Source organism: Zonotrichia leucophrys, chromosome 1 (assembly GCF_028769735.1).
Source record: "Zonotrichia leucophrys gambelii isolate GWCS_2022_RI chromosome 1, RI_Zleu_2.0, whole genome shotgun sequence".
NCBI classification, from domain to species: domain Eukaryota; kingdom Metazoa; phylum Chordata; class Aves; order Passeriformes; family Passerellidae; genus Zonotrichia; species Zonotrichia leucophrys.
The window spans coordinates 100669619-100687481 of NC_088169.1; the positions used below are offsets into that span (position 1 = coordinate 100669619).

At 41.8% G+C, this 17863-nt stretch overlaps 1 protein-coding gene across 1 annotated transcript; it reads right to left on the minus strand.

Annotated features, from left to right (window-relative positions):
- Nucleotides 1-734: 734 nt before the first annotated feature.
- On the minus strand, nt 735-11483 carry CCT8 (chaperonin containing TCP1 subunit 8). Its single transcript, XM_064725723.1, has 15 exons — nt 11339-11483; nt 9528-9618; nt 8839-8918; nt 7516-7665; nt 7078-7258; nt 6305-6366; nt 5508-5645; nt 4898-5076; nt 4715-4781; nt 4547-4634; nt 4324-4439; nt 3024-3095; nt 2690-2854; nt 2169-2288; nt 735-970 (listed from the first exon to the last, which is right to left on the minus strand). Exons 1-15 carry the CDS (start codon nt 11396-11398, stop codon nt 893-895), a joined length of 1647 nt encoding a protein of 548 aa, XP_064581793.1. The 5' UTR covers nt 11399-11483; the 3' UTR covers nt 735-892.
- Nucleotides 11484-17863: the final 6380 nt, after the last annotated feature.

A 17863-nucleotide genomic window follows, 5' to 3' on the forward strand; every position in this document is an offset into this window, starting at 1 on the left:
ACCTGTGCCAGGGCCTCACAACACTCACAGAGGAGAATTTCCTGTGTATCAACCCTAAATTTCCCCTATTTCTGTTTGAAGGCACTCCCCTTTGTCTGGTCACTATATTCCCTGATGCAGAGTTCCCCTCCAGCTTCCCTGTAGCCCCTTCAGACACTGGAAGGTGCTGTGAGGTTTCCACACAACCTTCTCTTCTCCAGGCTGCACAGCCCTGACTTTCTGTGCCCCTGTCCATAGGGAAGGTGCTCAGTCCCCTCATCAACATGGTGACCCTCATCTGGACTCGTTTTTACAGTGCTCTGTCTCTCTTATGTTTGAGGCACCACATCTGTACACAGTGCTCCAAGTGGGGTCTCAGGATTGGGGCTACTGAAGCAGGAGACCTGCTGCCAAAAATTAATTATTTCAACATTCACCTGACTGTTTACACTCAGGTACTGGCCAAGGAGCACAAATAAGAGCACAAAGAGCCACAATTGTGGCTCCTGAGCTCCCTGCAGCAGGCTCATGGTCAGCCCCCCTGCACACTGGAGTCCCTTGTGCCTGCAACAGTTCCTGGTATGTGATCCCCCCCTTTCACTCAGCCCCTGAGAAGTTCTGCCTCCTTCATGGGGAGAGAGCATCAGGCAGCCAGCCAAGGGTCAGCCCTTCACACCCACAGTGTCATTCACCCCCTACACATTCACAGATTGGGAACGACAGGTCATGTCAGCTCCAAATGAATTAAGTCAACATTTTAACAGTGAGTATGTTTATTGAGGTGTTTGAAGTTCTGCACTCCAGTGGACACTGTTCATAATTTAAAGGCAAGAGCAAAACACTGTGACAGGCTCCAACTGGGATATTAAAAAACTCACAAAGTCATGTCACTTAAGAAATACAGTTAAATTGTTCAATCATTTTGGTCTTCATCCCAGTCTTTCTTTCCTGATGGAGGTTTTGGGCCACCAGCTGGTTTTGCCATAATGATCTTGAAGAGAACAGAGAAGCAGAAAAAGCTAATGTTAAAATCAGGCTTGTACCCTTCTCCTACAGCTGCCTGATGCTGACTGCTAGCATTCACTACATCCATGCAATTTCCCTACTCTGAACCCAGTGAATATCCATCTAATTGCGATACAAACAATTTTTTTTTTTTTGTTTTGAGAATGGTAGAGGCTGAGCCCTGATACAGTAAAAAAGGTATTTTACCTCATTTTTGCATGCAAAGTAAGACTTCAGTTAGTCTACAGAAAGTGAGTGCTTGAATAGGCCAACAGCAGACTAGTTTACAGGGTGCACACTACAGCAAGGATTACCAAAGCCATTGTTCTCAATTATTGTCTCCAAGTTTCACACTTTAAAACCATGAAGTCCATCAGTCCTACCATGTTAAAGCTCATTCTCTGCCCTGGCTACGTGGACAAGTAAGGCAAATCTGAACTTGCAGTTATCATCCATCCCTTCCATGAAAATCTGGATTCAGGAGCAGAACCCATTTGCAAAGGGCACGAATACAGGATGTAGCAATCAGCACACATCAGAAGACAGCAGTGTTAGGTGTTCTCAAGGAGCATACAATCTCCATGTGCTTGTCAATGAACTCATGCATGCACTCACAGATACCTCTCTGCTAGAGACACAGAGCTTACTGCACTCTAGTTTTCAGGCTCATCTTTCCAGTCATCCTTATCCCAATGTCCTTGTTGCTTAGGGGCTTTTGGACCGCCTGCTGTTTTTGCCATAATAATCTACAAAAATTTTACATGCAAATTCATTTTTGCTGAAGTTTCACAAAATAATGAAAGATTTTTATCCTTGAGACTGTAACCTCTATTTTTCCTAAAAATTGGATTTTCAGGTAAAAATACAGGAGAGAAGTTTCTTCTACTAAAGGTTGTTCCTACAGAAGTTAGGGTAACTCTCCGGATACAAATATAAACTGTCTTCAAAATACCAACAAAATCTTTAAAAAACAATAGCCTAGCAAACATTAATTGTACTGCAATAGAAGCAGCCACATTCCAGATTACAAGCTCTTGAACAAATGCCTTCCTGGCTTCCAGAAATGAACACACCACATTCTCAAGTAGCATTATGTTTACACCTTGCATTTGCAGGAGATTCCACCTATTTGCAGGAGGATTCTGCCAGGTATTAATTCAGCACCCAAATGCACATAAACTTACCTGATCAACCCTTAGGACAGTTACTGCTGCATTTGTAGCTAGCTTGATACCCCAGAATTTCCCAAGATACGTGTCCAACACACCAGCTTCCAACATGTCCTTCACTGCAGCAGCTTCAGCCTGTCAGACGGGGAAAAAAACCTTATTCAAAACCTTCTCAGGCTTTCACCTAGCAAGGTGGTATCACTTTTCTAATCTCATCTTCTCCCTTCAGAAAACCTTCATTCCTAACCCATTAAGAGGAAGACAAAGTCAGTAATTTCTGAAGACCTTCTGCCTGTCACATTAGTTCAGTATCCCCCTCCACTTCTGACATAAGGACATTATACTATACTGGACTGAACTTTTTGCTGATAAAAAGAACATGTAAGGATTTCAGTTCCAAAAAGTTATTATTCTAAACTGTGCAACACAGAGCTCCCAACAATTTAAAATAATCTATAAATACTTAATACTGATAGAAGTACTATAAAGTACAACCCTGCACTGCAGGGCAACAAGTAACATCAGAGACTATTTACCTCAATATCAAATCCAACATTCTTCTTCCCTTCCTGATGCATGGCATAAAGTTTGGAGATGACCTCATTGGCCTTTACTCCAGAGTTTTCTGCCAGTGCTCGAGGAATGGCTTCAAATGCCTCAGCAAACTTCTTGATGGCATACTGGTCAAGCCCTGGACAAGTCTGAAATGAAGGTGAAAACCATGTCAGCATTTCAAAAACTGTAAGACAGGGAGGCATTCCCCCCCCCCCACTTGTTATTACACAAATATATATGTTGGTATGAAATAATATTTGTATTTTTGGTAAGCTGTGTGTGAAGATGAAAAGCCAAGAAGCCTGTTTGCCTCACCTCTCCATAAGATGTGATCTGCTTGGCTAATTCAATCTCTGTTGCACCACCTCCAGGAACAAGACGTTTATCCTGTGGAAAGACCACACCCAAACAATGTTTTGCTTAAAGTATCCATTATTTCTCATTTTTCTAGGATTTTTCTAGTCTATCAAGAATGCAACAGAACTTTAATCCACACAGACTTATTTAGAATCCACTTCAGAACAAACATGCATTATAAGGGAAATCTACCAGAATCTACTCATTCACTCCCATGTCTTTCAAGAAAAACAGCTTCTTTTGTAAAAACCAAAATAATAGTACAGTGGGGTTTGTGTCTCAGATTTTTTGGCTTTTTTTAAAAAAAACTCAACTCCTGGTTAATTTTCTCATTTTTTCCATTATTTTGGTGGGAAATATCATCCAGGAAACCAATCTATTGTACACTAAGTTTAATTTGTCAACAGGTATTACAAAGTGTTGGGATGTTTTGTTTTCTCACATTTTTAATTAATCTTGTACATCCTTTGGCAAACCAGAATTTACTTATTAACTCTGGTCTCTTAGCCCACAAAGTAATCATCATAAATCTTAAAAAAGCACAACACCTGGAGACAATCATAAATGCACAGCATTTCTGTACTCAAAACCAATGTCCATGTCTTGGTATGTAGAGGATATTAAGATTCTAACAGTTTTAACAATTTTTGCATGCTGTTTTCCAAGTAAATACAGGAACATTTCATTTTGTATAAAAAGAAGAAAAATTAAATAATAACATTTAAGACCACATAATCTGCTCACACAAAAAAATCCTCTGTAAAACCGAGTTCTTCCATCCATAAAAACCTACCTGCATTATGTGGAGGAAGCATGAATTATCACCAATGAACTAGAAACTGAGTCTGCAACCAATCAGTTTCTCCTGATCCCAAGTGACAAAGCTATCTAGCTTTTCTTCTGTGCCTGGCTTCCAAGGAACATTACAAAGCATTTAGGGAGTAAGTAAAAAAGAGCTGACTGTCTTTAAAAAGTGGTAAAAGGTAATCCACCTTCAAGCACTCACTCATTAGTGGAAAACTGAGTGCAGTCCATGTTAAACACCACCTTCCATGCCCCCTGTGTTCACAACAAGAGCTGTTTCCCTGCACAGCCCTCCACACCTCAGTACCACACAGCCACTCTCCAGCTCCAGAAGGTACCAAAGCAGATTAATATCTTCTGCTTTTGGTAGCAAATGAGCTCAGAGCAGGCTCAAGCCTTGCCTCAAACTGACCCACTGCTCACTTTTGATAACCCAAGTGTTCTCATTACTCACCCTTGTGAGTACTTTGAAAGTATTGACACCATCATCCACAGCTCTCTCTATGTCATCCATCAGATTGTCTGTAGATCCACGAATGAGGATAGTGGAAATGGCTCCATCCTCCTTTTCTGTTCAGAGACATACATTACTGAATTAATTCATTAATCTTATATCCAAAACACATACAAACACATTTTAGAACAGCAGTGTGAGCAGTTCTACAGAACATACATACCATGCTTAAACACCACAACCTGTGTATCCCCAACCTCTGATAAATACACACTATGGCAATGACCCATTTCTTCAAGAGTGGGGGGAGTCTAGAAAGAAAAACATGAGTTAAGAACTGAACCTGCTCATCTGTTCTCATCCTCCTGCACCTCATGTGGGAAGTACATACCAGTCTGGGTAGGGCTGTTGCACCAACAGTTTTGCACAGTCTTCTCAGGTCCCACTTGGAGTTCAACCTTTAAAAACAAGTTTCCATAACAATGTTAACACATGCAGAAGTATTGTCTTAACTTGGCAAGTACATTTCATAAATCTGGTAGTCCAAATGTTTTCATGCTCTCCTAGTACTTACCTTACTAACATGAGATTGTACTTGTTGGCATAATGAAGAGCCATATCTGCCACCTTGCCACCTGTCACTACTACATTTGCACCACTATCAGCAATGGCCTTGACTTGCAAATCCATTAGATTTTCTTCTCCTTTACTGAAATTCATCAGTTCTTCAGCATTCTTTATTAGGACGGTGCCCTAGTAAAAACACAGACACTGTTAAAATTCAGCATTAAACCACATAGCTACAAGTTTCTGACAAACCATTGTGTCTCCCAACCTATCTGTAAACCTTAAGTCATCCCGTTTTGTAATACTGACATGCTCCCCAAGCAACAGGGTAAAACAAGAGGAAAAAAAAAAGGAAATCACCAGGCAATTCTAGACAACCTTAGGGTTCAGAAATTCAAGCCGTAGTTTGGCTCAAATGACCCAAAAAACCCAAAACCATTTCCCCTATCTCAAAAATCCTGTGAAGCAATCAGGGTTCAGAACTTTTCTATACTAAGAAAATCAATATTCACCAAAGTATCTCAATCACCAAGTGTCAAGAATATTTATAGCTAAGTCTAAAAATAAGAGCACATAAGCATAAATAGAGATGTAACTTATTTTGAGCTATAGCATACCTTAGTTTCAGTTATCATACCATCAAAAGGGCAGGAATACACAGCTATTTTTGCATCTTTGACAGAAGTAACATCTCCTTCAGTTTCTTTTTTAAAAACCATGCCATGCAGTACTGAGGAAGCAGAAATACCAGCACCCTGAAAGGAAATAAATGGAATCTGAGACTCTTTACAAGGGCAAGTAGTGATGGGACAAGGGAGAATGGCTTCTCACTGAAAGAAAGTAAGTTTAGATAAATATCAGGGAAAAATTCTTCCCTGTGAGGGTGGTGAGGCCCTGGCAGCCCAGATAAACTGTGGCTGCCCCATCCCTGGAAGTGTTCAAGGCCAGGCTGGAGAAAGCCTGGAGCACCCTGGTCTAGTGGAAGATGTCCCTGCTCATGGTAGGGGGCTGGAACTGGAACTGAGAGATCTTTAAGACACATTCCAGCCCAAACCAAACTGTTCTTTGAGTCTATGAATGGGGGAACATTGTATTACTGACCATTTGTGCTCAGAAAGCTGCACTACTCTGCCTGAGAAGCAGACCTTACAAGCATTTGAATGTAACACCCCAAGTATAAGACTTCAGCTTATTCAGCAACCACAAACATTGTCTAACAGGTTCCCATTTTACATCACTTCCAATATTAATGATTTTTGTTTCTGAATGCTGCTATTGGGCACTAAACAAAAGAAAGACTAATTTCCAAAATTTAGAATACCTGCCACAACAACATTAGAAAAGACTCTCTGATTACCCCTCATTACACTATTTACATTAATAATTACAGTAAAGCCAGCTACTTCAAACTTACCACAATTTTGCACACTCTGATATTATCAACGTTGAAATGACCAGAATCAGGAAGAATAGAAACTGGGGGAAAAAAAGAAGAAAAATAATGAATATGTCCTGCCTTATGACTAAAGTAGAACAATGACACCATAAATAATGCCTGGAATTTTTCTGAAATTTTAATTTCAGTAGTTTGAGATATCTGCCTAAATTCAAGATACAACCTGCTAATAACTGACATAAAGAGAAAGAGAAATTTTGTTTTTACAAAGTAATAATCGGAATGAAACATTTATTCAGGCTTCTCAGTTAATTAAGTTCAAATATGCACTGATACAGGTGGAGTCAAGAGGTAAGTCTAACCCAGAGTATTTAAAGAAATCAATGTAATTAAAAGTGAAGGTTTTACCCTGGAAATCTAAAGGGATAACAACTCAATAGAACTACAGTCTTCCATAATAACATTCCACATAACTTCCATTGTTATGTGGCTGAGACTAAAACCAGCTTATGTGAAGCACAATATGTCCTCTTTATGATACAAAAAGAGGGAGAAGATGGATTTCTGTACTAAAAGGACTTGGAAGCTATTTCTAGAAATGCCTAGTAGGAAAGGCAAACCTTTCCTGAGCTGCAATGCCAATGCAGAGTTCAACATGAGGAATATTACCCTCGTTTCATAGGTATTCTATCCAATTCAACCTGCTGAACTAACCCTACTTCCATTCTTCCATAAAATGTAAGGAGCATAACCAAACCCACTCAGTTTTTAGCTGTTCCAGCCCCACTCACCACAGGCCTGAGCAATGAGCTTTGCCAAGAACCGTTCGTTGCCATACTGTTTGCTCATGACTGACGTGTACAACAAAGATGCCACCTCTTCAACATCTCGAAGGTTCTTTGCAGAGCAGCACACCAAATCTGGAAGAATTTCTAGGGCTTTCTTGCAAGCCTTTTCATATCCTTCAATCACCTGTGCAGCAAACAGTAAATATTCACTACAAGACTTCACACTGCTTTTAACTGCTTTTCAAATAGCCATACAATATTAACAGATGCAAAAGTTTACAAGGGAAGCAAACAATAACACATGGCTCTCCTTCAAACATCTTTATGTAAAAAAATGAGGCAGGAAGAAGGCAGATGATTTCACAGTATTATGATCCAAGAACACTCATCAGCAGCAATCTGGATTCAAGCTCTGAGAACTGTAATGAGAATATAACTTGCCTCTGACACAGATAACCCCATCCTCAGAAGGTCTTCTGCTAACTCCAGAAGAACTCCAGCAAAAACAAGGACAAAATTTGTTCCATCTCCAACCTCTTGTTCTTGCATGTGTGAAGCCATCACAAGCATTTTTGCAGCAGGATGCTGGACCTTTAAAAGAAGTTACACATCTTAGCAACTAATACACCACCTAAGATTGCAGCTTCAGGCATTTTCTACGCTTCTTTCTAAGCTCTCTTATTTCAAATTGTACCTAGAGATATGAAGAATGCACAAAATTGGAAAAGAAAGCAGCACAGATATTCTTAATTGGCTAGCTTCTCTAGTAAGAAAAACCAGAAACATATATAAAAAAAATCAGAGAACTGAACATTGCCGCTACCACATAAATTAGATATCCTTGACATTGGTTCTGAGCTGCTTTCACAGGATGCAGTGGCTTCACAACTGAGTTCTGCAACAGGAAAACACTCTGGAGTTTAGATCTTCAGACTGAATTCAAGTGTAACACACAAAATACACGTCTAAATAACAGTGTCATTTTAAGGGGGGAGAGTGTGGGAGGTTCTGCCTAAAGATTGCACTGCTTCACTTTTCTTTCAAAAAATTCAATAAAATACCACATTCCTGAATATTTATACCTGCCATTTTATACCAGAAAGTAACATGCAAAATGCATCAGATTAGGTCACTAGTATGCAGATTGTATTTTTTTAAAAACACAACTGAGACTTCCACAGTTACTCTACTCAAAATGAACACCAATGCAATGTATTCAATAAGTAAATACTTCATACATAATCTCTATCACTAAGTATAAAATTCAGTAAAATATTTTTTTTGTGTTATGTAACAAATATAAATTTGAAGTCACAGGAAGAATTAGGAAAGTCTTTTCATGCCTTCACAGTACCTACAGAAGGATGCTGCTATAGCCTCAGATTCTGAAATTCAATTGATGGGTTGAATTGCCAGTCAGGAGAACATGGCAAGCAACACTACTGGCAGATGAACTCAACAGCTGTGTCATGCAGACTTTCCCAAACCACTGCATTTCTAGACATATCCTCTTTTAATCCTACTGGTTCTGGGGGAAAGTAAGGAATTATTAAGCATGTCCTACAATTATTAATGCTGCTTCACAAAAGAATTATATTCTTCACTGTGGACCTCAAATTCAGTGAAAAAAGTAAATGACTTCCAAAGTGAGATAAGTAAATAATCTGTCAGAGTGACATTTCCTTACTGACAGTCAGAACCACAACAGCCCATGAGCAGAAACACTGGTGTACAACTGACATCATCTGAAGCAAGAAAACTTACCTCTAACTCTCTCAGGATAGTAGCAGCATCATTTGTAACAAAAAGCTTTTCCAGATGATTGATAACCATTTTGTTCATTCCTAAATGGGAAAACAAAACAGTTTATAAAAAGAATTCCTTATGCAAACAGTATTTTCTACACAGACACTGTTTCCTAACTTTCAGATGTATCTTACACATTAAAATGGTTAGCTCTGTTTATAATTTCAGAACTTCAAAACATTTTTGTGAAATACTTGAAGTGTAGGACATTAAAGAAAAATCAGTAATTTCCAAGTAAGCAGTTTTCTGTTCTGAAATATCAGCACATAATTTAATTAAATGATACAGAAGAATATTTTGTTTCCATATATCTGACTGAACAAGATTATGTTCACTATGACTACCTACCATGTTATAATGTTTCATTTAATTTTTATGCTTTTTTCATATATTTTACACCATGTTTCAAAGAGAACATAGTAACTGCTAGGAAAACCTGGCAAAAGCAGACACTGAGCATACCTCAAGAGCTGTCAAAACAAAATCTGTTTTCTACAGTCACAAAGAAATGGTCACATATTTGCAGTTTTAGAGCAAGCCCAATGTGTTTCCCCAGAAACAAGCAGCTGCTTCTTTGTCAGGGTATGTTTAGCCTCCAAACCTAGCATTTGTCTCAAAATGCAGCAGTAATTTCAGGATTTATTTACCATTTGGTCCATATGCTGTACGGGTGGTTTGAGCAAGCTCCTTGCATGCCTGGATGTTTCTATAGACAGCTTCTTCCAGTCCTGAATAATGCTAAAGAGAACAATGACTGATCAGAATTAGGCTAACAAAAAAAAGTGGTGAACCAGTAATTTCTCATCAAAGCAGCGTCAACCTACTGAGTCCCTCAAAGGTTTTCATTAATATACATTTTATATTTCACATACAGTTTGAACAGACACCAAACCTTACCCAAAGACAGCAAGAAATACTGTGTACACCTTCTCAACTAGGCAGCTCAGCAGGCACAAAAAGCTTCCAAAGAGAAAATCTGAACAGTGCCTTGACTTGCAATACAGTTTGCATCCCTTCAGCCTTCTAAAAATTTTTTTGTGACATGCCAAAAAGAAGCAGAAAACAACCAAGACCCAGCTGGAGAGGGGCAAGGGTTTCTGTACACGCTTCTTTACTCACACCTTTGTATGGTACAAAAATAATTTAACTCAGTTCTATGTTGAAAACGTACAGTTTGAAAATTCAGAAGCAGAATGATTAAGCAAAATATCTGTGCTTGAGAAGGCAATCAGCCTGGCTTCAGTTTGGAAACCTTAAGACAAGATGGGATCTCCAGAAAGGACATTAAGAAAGAAAAAGCAGGATAAAAAGTACTGTGCAGCCTGGTAGAGAAGGGAGAAAAGTGAGAAAAGTAGTAATAACCAAACATCTTAGATGGCCAGCTGCCTCCTCATTTTGCAGAAGACAACCCTTGCTGTTCTGGCCTTGAATTTTCTAACACTGAGGCCACTCTGCCTCCCTGTTCTGCCCCTGCCCTGGATGTCTACCGTTATTTGGCTCCAAAGAAACACAAAGGGCTTTCAGAGCTGCTACCTTCCCTCTTCTTTCTGTTAAGTAGCAGCAAATGGAAAACTTTCCTATTTTCCCTCTTTCTTGGAGAGAGGCACTTTGAACAAGGGCCTGCAGAGACAGGACCGGGGCAATGACTACACATTGAAAGAGAGTATGTTTAGTTTGTTAGGAAGCCCTGAAATTCTTCCCTGTAAGGGCGGTGAGGATCTAGCACAGATTTCCCAGAAAAACTGTAGATGCACAACCCTGGAAATGTCCAAGACCAGAGAGGGCTTGGAGCTAAATGATCTTAAATGTCCCTTCTAACCCAAACTCTTCTATTGATTCTATGAATAGAAAAAATGCCACACCTTCTTGCTTTCTGCCCACTTTTCAAAGAAAGCTTCTCCTTTATTAACACACAGTCTTCAACTCTACCAAAACCTTAATTACGTTAATGTTAAATACAGTGAAAACGCATTTATTGGAAAGGAAATGTACAGAAAACATTCCATTGTTCTGCATCGCTGAAAAAGGTATCAGAGAAAAAAAACAAGCAGAACGACCCTGGTACTTCTGAACACTTCAACTATAGGGCCCGGCTGAATGTTGCTGCCCAGCCCCTGCGGGCCCTGGCGCATCCCTGGGCCGGGATGCAGGGCAGGGCCGGGCCCCGGGCAGGGCGGGCACACGATCCCGGCCCGCAGAGATTTCTGGAAGGCCGCGTGCTCCGGGCACCGCCCCGCAGGGCGGGCAGGCCCCGATCCCCGCAGCGCCCCGGGCAAGGAGCGGGGGGAGCCCCGGGCCGGGAGCGGGGCACGGCCGAACCCCCGGCCCCCGCCCCGCGGCACACGTGGTGCCGCCGGGCCCTGCCGGCCTGCCGCGGCTTTTCCCGCACCGCCACCCCGAGACTCCTCCCGCACCCGTCCGTCCATCTGTCCGCGCGTCCATCCAAAGGCGGCCTCACCTTCGCCCCCTCCTTGAGCATCTGGGCGAAGCCCGGGGCCTTGGGGACGTGCAGCGCCATCTCCGCTCCGCTCCCTGCACGGCTACGGCGGCGGCGGCGGCGGCGGGAGCGCGCGAGGCACGGCGGGAGCGCGGGGCCGCGCAGGCGCGGGGCGGGCGGGACGGGGGCCGGGGCCGGGGCCGCCCCTCAGGCCGAGTGCGCCCCCATAGACCGGGCCGGGCTCGGCGCCGGGGTAGCGCCAGGCCAGTGGGGTGGTTCCCTCTTTCTTTCCGTGTCCAGTTCAATAGACTGTCGCCCGGGCGCTCCTCGGTACGCCTTGCGATGGAAGCTCCAGGAACAGTGGGGATTTTTCATGGCCACCGATGATAAACGTCGTAAAACTGAGCCGACTCCTGTCAAGCGTTTCCCTTAGTATCTTCTTCTCCAAATGGAAGCGCACTGCACAGATAGGAAAATTGAATATCATAAAACCACATAGTGAAAGGGACCTCGAAGCTCATCCAGTTTCAAGCCCTGCCATGGGCAGGGACACCTTGCACTCGGCTGGATTGTTCCAAGCCCCGTCCAACCTGGCCTTGAACACTTCCAGGGAAGGGCAGCCCCAGCTGCTCTGGGCAGCCTGTGCCACAGCCTCACCACCCTCACAGGGAAGGCTGTCTTCCAATACCTTTCTAAATCTGCCTGCTTTCATTTTGAAGCTGTTAGGAAAATTAATCCACAAACACCAGAGGTTTATGTCCAAAAAGGAGACAGAGGAGTCCTTTTTGGCTTTATTCGAATAAAGGGAGAGGCCATGGGTCATTCCCCTGGGATCTCTCAAATTTTTGGAGGACGCAACCTCCTTTTTATCCTGATTTCCTGGGCACATTTCCCTTCTGTCTTTCCCCATTGGCTGAGGTACAGGAGAGGTACAGACTTCCCAGAATGCCTGATCCCAAAGATTTTCCTCTAATGTATAACCCTCCCTTTTAACTTTTAATTAATATGGAATTTAGGGGTTTTTCTTCCCCATTGTTTCTTTCATCTCTTAATGTTTGATTTCATTTTTCAGCAAACCTAAAGTTTATTTGTAAAAGTAAATATCTTTTTCCATTCATCAATCAGTGGATTGTTCCATTGTTTCCTTTATCTTCCATTGTTCCCATTGTTTCCTTTATCTTCCAGAGCTAGTTTTATCTACCAGCAGACCCACAGCTTGTTTGTGAAGACAAATCTGCCATTCCTCTCAAAGCCATTTCCCCTTGTCCTGTTATTGTCCACAAAAATCAGATTCGTTATTTGGTGTGCAACATGCCAATAATTAAGCACTCAAGATTGACAATTTATTTCAGAATTGCACAAGCCTTAGTGCTCAATGGTTTTCCACAAATAATGAATGCTAACTATGAAAACTTTTTACTATAAATACATTTCAGCAAACAAAGGAGTTAGCGTTCATTGGCTGCAAGTTACACAGTTGTCTTATTAATTAGTATCCTATCTGCTTTTTTTTTTTTAATGATTCTTGCTTCTCATGCCAATTAGTCTCTTGAGTCTGTGAGTTTCTTGAGCTGGTGGTCCGTGAGTCAGTGGTAATGATCTCCTCTTGCCAGATTTACCCTTCACCCAGTTCGAGCTGATTTCCACAGAATTGCTGAATTGGCTTTATTGGGTTTTTCTGCCAGATATCCTTCTGGCCCATAAATTCTGCATTCTTTGTGTCCAGTATCAGTGGGTATCATTCTTTCTTTTGTTTTCCTTCCCTTACATCTGAGCTCATTAAAGCATGTCAAGCTCTAAACCTTAACAAGGCAATTCTAACAACAAATAATTTGCTTTTCTGACACCTGGACATCACTTAGAACTTGCTTGTTAGCTACTATCTGTTCCAGGGATTAAATCTCCTTTCTTGTTGATTCAGCTTGAAAGTATACAAAGACCAAACATGAAGGAATATACTTTCTTATGAGAATTTTATCTATTCCATGTTTTGAAGAACTGTCGCTGGATGCCCTTGTAAATAATGTCTTTCCAATCTTCCATGTAGTCTCCCTTCAAGGGCTGGAAGGCTTCTTTTCCAGGCTGAATCCCAATTCTCTCAGCCTTTCCTCACAGCAGAGGTGCTCCATCCCTCTAATCATCCTGGTGGCCTCCTCTGGACTCACTCCAGCAGGTCTCTGTCCTTTCTGTTCTGGAGATCCCAGAGCTGGATGCAGTACTTGTTATCCAGGGTAATGCCAAGTGATATTCTCACTGCAAATATGATGAAGAGCAGTTTTGGAGGCCCACCTGGACACCTCTGCAGGTAGTTGAGGTCCTGCCAGGAGACAGTAGATCTCCTTTAAGTTTGACAAGTTTTATTAACTTTGCTTCTGTGCCACACAAAATCAAATACACTGTTTAAAGACAAGAAGTTCAGGGCCTTAGAAATAATATTGCACTACCTGGGCCTGTAAGCCAACAGAGACTGTTTCTCCACCTCTACAGCGGGCTGCCTGCAAGGTTCATTAAATAATTTGATATGTGTTGGTTAAGTAACCTCAGAATAACACAGTTTAATTTTACTGTCCCATAATTCTTAACATTAAATCACTTTACCCTGGAAAACAGGGTAACAGCGTAACAGTTTTGTGCACTGCCCCAGAAGTATTAAAAAGAGTAATGATAGAGGGAAACTACATAATTTGCCCCACAAATGAACTTCAAAAATTCTGTATGCAGTTCTGCCAGAAGTATTTGGAAGTAGATGCCACTTGAAGCAAAAGAGGGAACTTACTCAGCCATGTCTGTCATGACCAAGGAGTGCAGGCATTTCCAAAAAGATTTGCTGGGGAACAACCCCATTTTTCCCTCTCTTTGTTTTTTCCAGTGTATCTTGCACCACACTGCAGTAAGGCAAGAAGGAAATACCCATCCTGTTCTAGGGTCAAGATACTTTATAAAGGAACTTCTATAATATAATCTAATATTAGCCATGGTACTTACTTCTAAGTCAGCACAGAAAATTTTAGATTCTGTGAATTGATGGAAGTCTGCTAGTCTGTCTGCTAATTGATGCATTCAGCTTGAATAACTCTTTGTACTTTGCCCTGATTCTACAGGTCTTTGTATAATTTTTTCTCATTATAATTTACATTCTCTCTGTGCCATTGCTGTCTTCTGCTGTCTCCAGGTATTTGTAAGGAGTTTAACAAAGACAAGTGCCAGATTCTGCACCTGGGATGGGGCAGCCCCACATGTATGGACAGACTGGGGAGCAAGACACTGGAGAGCAGCACTGGGGATTCTGGGCTCCAGAAATTTGGATATGAGTCACAAGAGGGCCAGCTGTGTCCTAGGGGGTATCAGGCCCAGCATCACTAGCTGGGCCAAGGAGGAGATTGTCCTGCTCTGCTCTGCTCTGCTCTGCACTGGAGCAGCCTCACCTCAAGGGCAGTTCTGGGCCAATATCCAATATCAGAAGGTTAGAAAGCTCTTAGGGAACATCCAAAGGAGAGCTACAAAGATGGTGAAGGGTGTTGAGAAGAAGCCCTGCGAGGTGTGGCTGCGGTCACTTGGTGTGTCCCATCTGAAGGAGAGGTGGCTGAGAGGTGTTGCCATTTAGGAATGGTACTCCCCAATTCATTGATTCCACTTCCACTGAAACCATGCACTGCTCACAGACCTTCCTTCCCAGCCTACCCCACCACACGCTGGGCTGGAGAGGAGAACAGGCAGCAAAAAAGGTAAAGATCACAGGCTGAGGTAAGAACAATTTACCAGAAACACCAATGAGTTTAGAAAACAAGCACTAACAGCAGCAGTACTTCTGACAGAGGAAATCAGCAATCCACCCAGAAACCCCCCAATAGCAGACAATACCTGACTGCTCCCTCCACAGCACTTACTCCACTGGACTTCAGTGATCCTTGTGGGTCCCTCCCAACTCTGGATACTCTTCAATGCTATAATTTCTGAACTGTCCTCTTGGCACAGTGCTTTTATCAAAGCTTGTGCTACATACCTTTTTTAAAGCCAGAATACCACTAAAACCATAATATATATATATGTATGCTAATGACTATGAATATAGAGAATATTTTGTATTAAGCTGTATTGAATTAACACTAAAACATCTCTTTATGTTACAACCAGGATTTCTTTGGGAGTGTCTAATCGCAACTTTGACTTGGCCTTGATCTTTTTTTAGCTATGCATCTACACCATTTATTTTCTGCATAGACATTGACATGCTAAAGGACCATGCCAAGGTCAGAGAGTTGGCTATTGGCCGTTGGCTGCACTTTCACCACCCAAAATCTATAATTGTGCACATGGAAATCCCCAGCTTATCTGTAGGCACTTGTCTGTCAAATTCTAGGAGGGTAAAATTTTAACACGATCTTGGGAAGTTCATAAGAAGGACAGAATGTTAATTTTTGCTTGCTTATTCAGCTATGGAACAGAAGGGTTTGAAAAGCATCTGCTGAAGTGTGAGTAGAACAATTGTGTTTCACCAATAATGCTGGCCAGTGAAAGAAATGTGAGGAGCATCTTGAGGGAAGGCTAAAGGTCATGCTGAGTTTGCAGAGAATCATGCTTAAACCTGAAAAAGAAAATTGTGAACCACATAGTGCTGAACATTTAGAATACTTTCTTAGGAGCAGCAGCAGCAGTTACTTTAGCTTTCCCCCAGATTGTCATTTGGAATGTAATGGGAAGGAGCAGACTAATCAACTAGAGTACATCCACTCAGCTAAGCCCTTACTTAGGTCATTGCTCTACAGGTCCTGGGTTAAATACTACCCTCATCCTGGGCTTCTCTCACTTGTGCAGAGGATTGCAAGCTAAACAGGTGTAAGAGACTCATAGTTCAAAAAAGGGAAATTGTTTTTGTGTATGTGTGAATCTGCACTGTCTGGGAAGTGAAGGGACAACCAGTAACTAAGGAGTACCTCCCAGGCAGATTTGGTCTCTTCTCCCACTCAGGGAAGTGAAGGGAAACACAGCAAAGGCTGTGTGGTTGTGTAACTTAAGTCTATATTTCCCTGTAGCAGTTTTCTGGTCCATTCACAAAATGGCTGAAAACCTCAGCACAAAAGTTAAAGCTGAATTTTGTGCTCCACTAGTTAAACATAATGCCAAACCTTCTCCAGGAGGAGAAGAATGGGCACAAAGTAGCTGGTTTAATTTGGAGAATGTTATTGATAGCATATGTTCTTTACAACATGAAACAAAATTTAAACTAGGCAAAAATAAAACTATCTTATGCTCAGTTTTGGGAGCTTGTCTTACAGCAACTGTAGAAAATCACTTTAAGTGAAGAAGTGAGGAAAAAGCTATAATAGACTCCTTTCAAAACTTAGTGTAAATTTTGCAAAAGCAATTAGATGAACAAAGAAATGAAAATCATTTATTATGGGCTGCCTTGAGAGATGAATATTTTAAAAATTCACAGAATGCTGATTCTGCAACAGAGGCAGAGGAGAAGGAAACTCCTCACATTAATCAAAATTACCCTCAAAAAGAATTAGCTCTGATGAAAAATTGTGGGGAACACTGCTGTTCTAGCTTGAGACCTCTAATTAAAACAGAATACAACTATATTGATGACGAGGATCATGACCCACACATAAAAAAGGGGGTACGGGCATCTCCCTCACAAATCTGAGACAGAATACGTATTTTAAGTGCTTCTCACTGGGGAACATCAAATTCATTTGTCTGAACAGGAGGCCAGTGGATATTGGGGACATGGAGTTTCCTTAACAACAGGAGATAAGCGTGACACATGGTCCCTGACACAGTGCACAGCTTTATGGGCCAGGGGAATGAACCCCTTGGACAGGGAAGACCCTTTAGCCATAGTTGGTACCCCCGACTTGCTCCTGGAAAACATTCACAAAGCTGCCTGCTTGCAAATAATGCATGAAAGAAAATTAACTACAGGCTATGAGTCACCAATGCAATTACCTGAAAAGCCTGAAATTATGACCCCTTTAATTCTAGGCCTTCCAGAATCACTTAAACCCACAGCAAATTTTCCTTCAAAACACCACAGCAGCTATATCTCCTGTAGAAGGACCAGATGGATTTCTTAGTAACCAGAATGACCCCTTTGTTCCCCTTTATGACTTGCTGAGGAAAGAGGTGAAATGGGATTGAACTCTTCTGAGGAGGAAGCATTGCAATTGCTGATTTTTGAAGCAACAGCTCATCAAGCACTGAGTCTTATCCATCCCACAGATCCTTTCCAGGTGGAATAGGGATTTGCCTCCTCAAGGCTGTCAGTACACATATGGCAGCGGGGTCCTAAGGGTTTGATGAGGCCTCTTGGTTTTTATTCCTGTGGTTTCAAAGATGCTGAGAAAAGATACACAGCCTGGGAATAGGGATTGTTTGTGGTTAGCTTAGCTCTCTCAGAAGTGGAAAAAATTGCACAACAACAACCAATTGTATTGAGAGGCCCTTTCAAAGTTATTAAGACAGTCACTACTGGGACCCCCCCACCTGAAAGGGTGGGCCAGAGGGCCTCAGTTAGAAAGTGGTATGCTCAGATGGAACATT

Excerpts from the sequence above, each read along its gene's own strand:
- CCT8 (XM_064725723.1), bottom strand. The coding sequence starts at position 11,398 with ATGGCGCTGCACGTCCCCAAGGCCCCGGGCTTCGCCCAGATGCTCAAG. Across the intron at positions 4,635-4,714 it reads CAACAGCCCTACCCAGACTG|ACTCCCCCCACTCTTGAAGA; the intron begins GTATGTACTTCC and ends TTTTCTTTCTAG. Across the intron at positions 971-2,168 it reads CTGTCCTAAGGGTTGATCAG|ATCATTATGGCAAAACCAGC; the intron begins GTAAGTTTATGT and ends GTTCTCTTCAAG.